General features: G+C 43.9%; 1 protein-coding gene across 9 annotated transcripts in view; it reads left to right on the plus strand.

Moving 5' to 3' along the window:
* WDFY3 (WD repeat and FYVE domain containing 3) overlaps positions 1–1,448 on the plus strand; it is a 232,523-nt gene that overhangs the window by 186,578 nt on the left and 44,497 nt on the right. For all 9 annotated transcript variants that reach the window (XR_003005819.1, XR_003005820.1, XR_003005821.1 and 6 more), the window contains one exon: positions 1,143–1,263. Coding sequence is in view for 6 of the 9 variants with exons in the window: in XM_024764205.1 (XP_024619973.1) it covers positions 1,143–1,263 (121 nt within the window). In the remaining 3 variants the exon portion in view is untranslated. The remainder of the gene's footprint in view (positions 1–1,142; positions 1,264–1,448) is intronic.

The following is a 1,448-nucleotide window of genomic DNA, read 5'->3' on the forward strand; positions in this document are numbered from 1 at the left end:
TTTTTTTTGTGGTACGCGGGCCTCTCACTGCCGTGGCCTCTCCCGTTGCGGAGCACAAGCTCCGGACGCGCAGGCTCAGCAGCCATGGCTCACGGGCCTTTCCACTCCGCGGCATGTGGGATCTTCCCGGACTGGGGCACGAACCTGTGTCCCCTGCATCGGCAGGCAGACTCTCAACCACTGCACCACCAGGGAAGCCCCACAGGCAGGAATTAACTGACTGAGTTTATCCATCTTCCTTTTCTTCTGCCAGCCCTATGATGGACGTGATAGTGGGTAATGGAAAACCCCAGAGACAGACAAAGCCCAAAGGAAGATGAAAAAGCTTAAAGCTTAGAAAATCAACATGCTCTTCTCTTCCTTTAACATTTTGAACACCTAACATGCACTGTGAATGTGGACATGGTCATCTTCATTGCTAGGAGATATTTCAAATAATTACTTTCAGTAGCAGTCAGGGCCACATTATGACTTTTACGGGCCTCTACCTACATATAAAGATACCTAAAATGATGCTTTTCTGACTGTGTTGGTTTAAAGATGAATATATTCATATTATATATTTAAACATTTTCTTCTACCTAAAAATTCAGTTTTTTGGGCTTCCCTGGTGGCGCAGTGGTTGAGAGTCCACCTGCCAATTCAGGGGACGCAGGTTCGTGCCCCGGTCCGGGAGGATCCCACGTGCCGCGGAGCAGCTGCGCCCGTGAGCCATGGCCGCTGAGCCTGCGTGTCCGGAGCCTGTTGCTCCGCAGCGGGAGAGGCCACAGCAGTGAGAGGCCCGCGTACCACAACAACAACAAAAAAAAGTTCAGTTTTTTCTCTTGATTTTAAAAGAAATTAAAACATTTTCTTGGCCCCCCTAAAAGAATATAGGCCTTGGCACTTGCCAGCTGTGCCTGAAAAATAAGCCCTGACAGCATGAATAGGATTTTTTTTAAGTTATATTCATCAAAGGGGGTTTCTGGTATACTGAATAGCTACCAAATTATTCTCTTAAAGGTATGTCTTTTTTGAACTAAATATTCAGATATATCGATTCCTGCTTCTCTTCACATGTTGAAAATAACACACTCTTTATTGAACAGTGAATTTATCTCTTGCTGTGTTTTTATTATCTCCTTTCTCTGGGCTGCCTATAGTATGCATGAGCCAATTATCCCTAGAGGAGCCAGGCAAGGCCCCAGTCAACTCAAGAGAACATGCAGCATTTTTGCCTATGAAGATATCAAGGAAGTTCATAAAAGGAGGTATCTCCTACAGGTGGGTTGATTTAGTAGTAATAAATGTTTTGTCAGGTTCCTTTACTTAGAGGATGTATACATGATAGGATCCACATTATTCCTTAGAGTATTAGATTTGGTTGTATGATAGACAAGCTCATGTCACATGGGTGCATAACATTATAATACATCCCCCTTCTTAATAAAAAAAAAACCTAAAACTTT

This window comes from Neophocaena asiaeorientalis, unplaced genomic scaffold (assembly GCF_003031525.2).
Source record: "Neophocaena asiaeorientalis asiaeorientalis breed wild unplaced genomic scaffold, Neophocaena_asiaeorientalis_V1.1 scaffold296, whole genome shotgun sequence".
Lineage (NCBI taxonomy): Eukaryota > Metazoa > Chordata > Mammalia > Artiodactyla > Phocoenidae > Neophocaena > Neophocaena asiaeorientalis.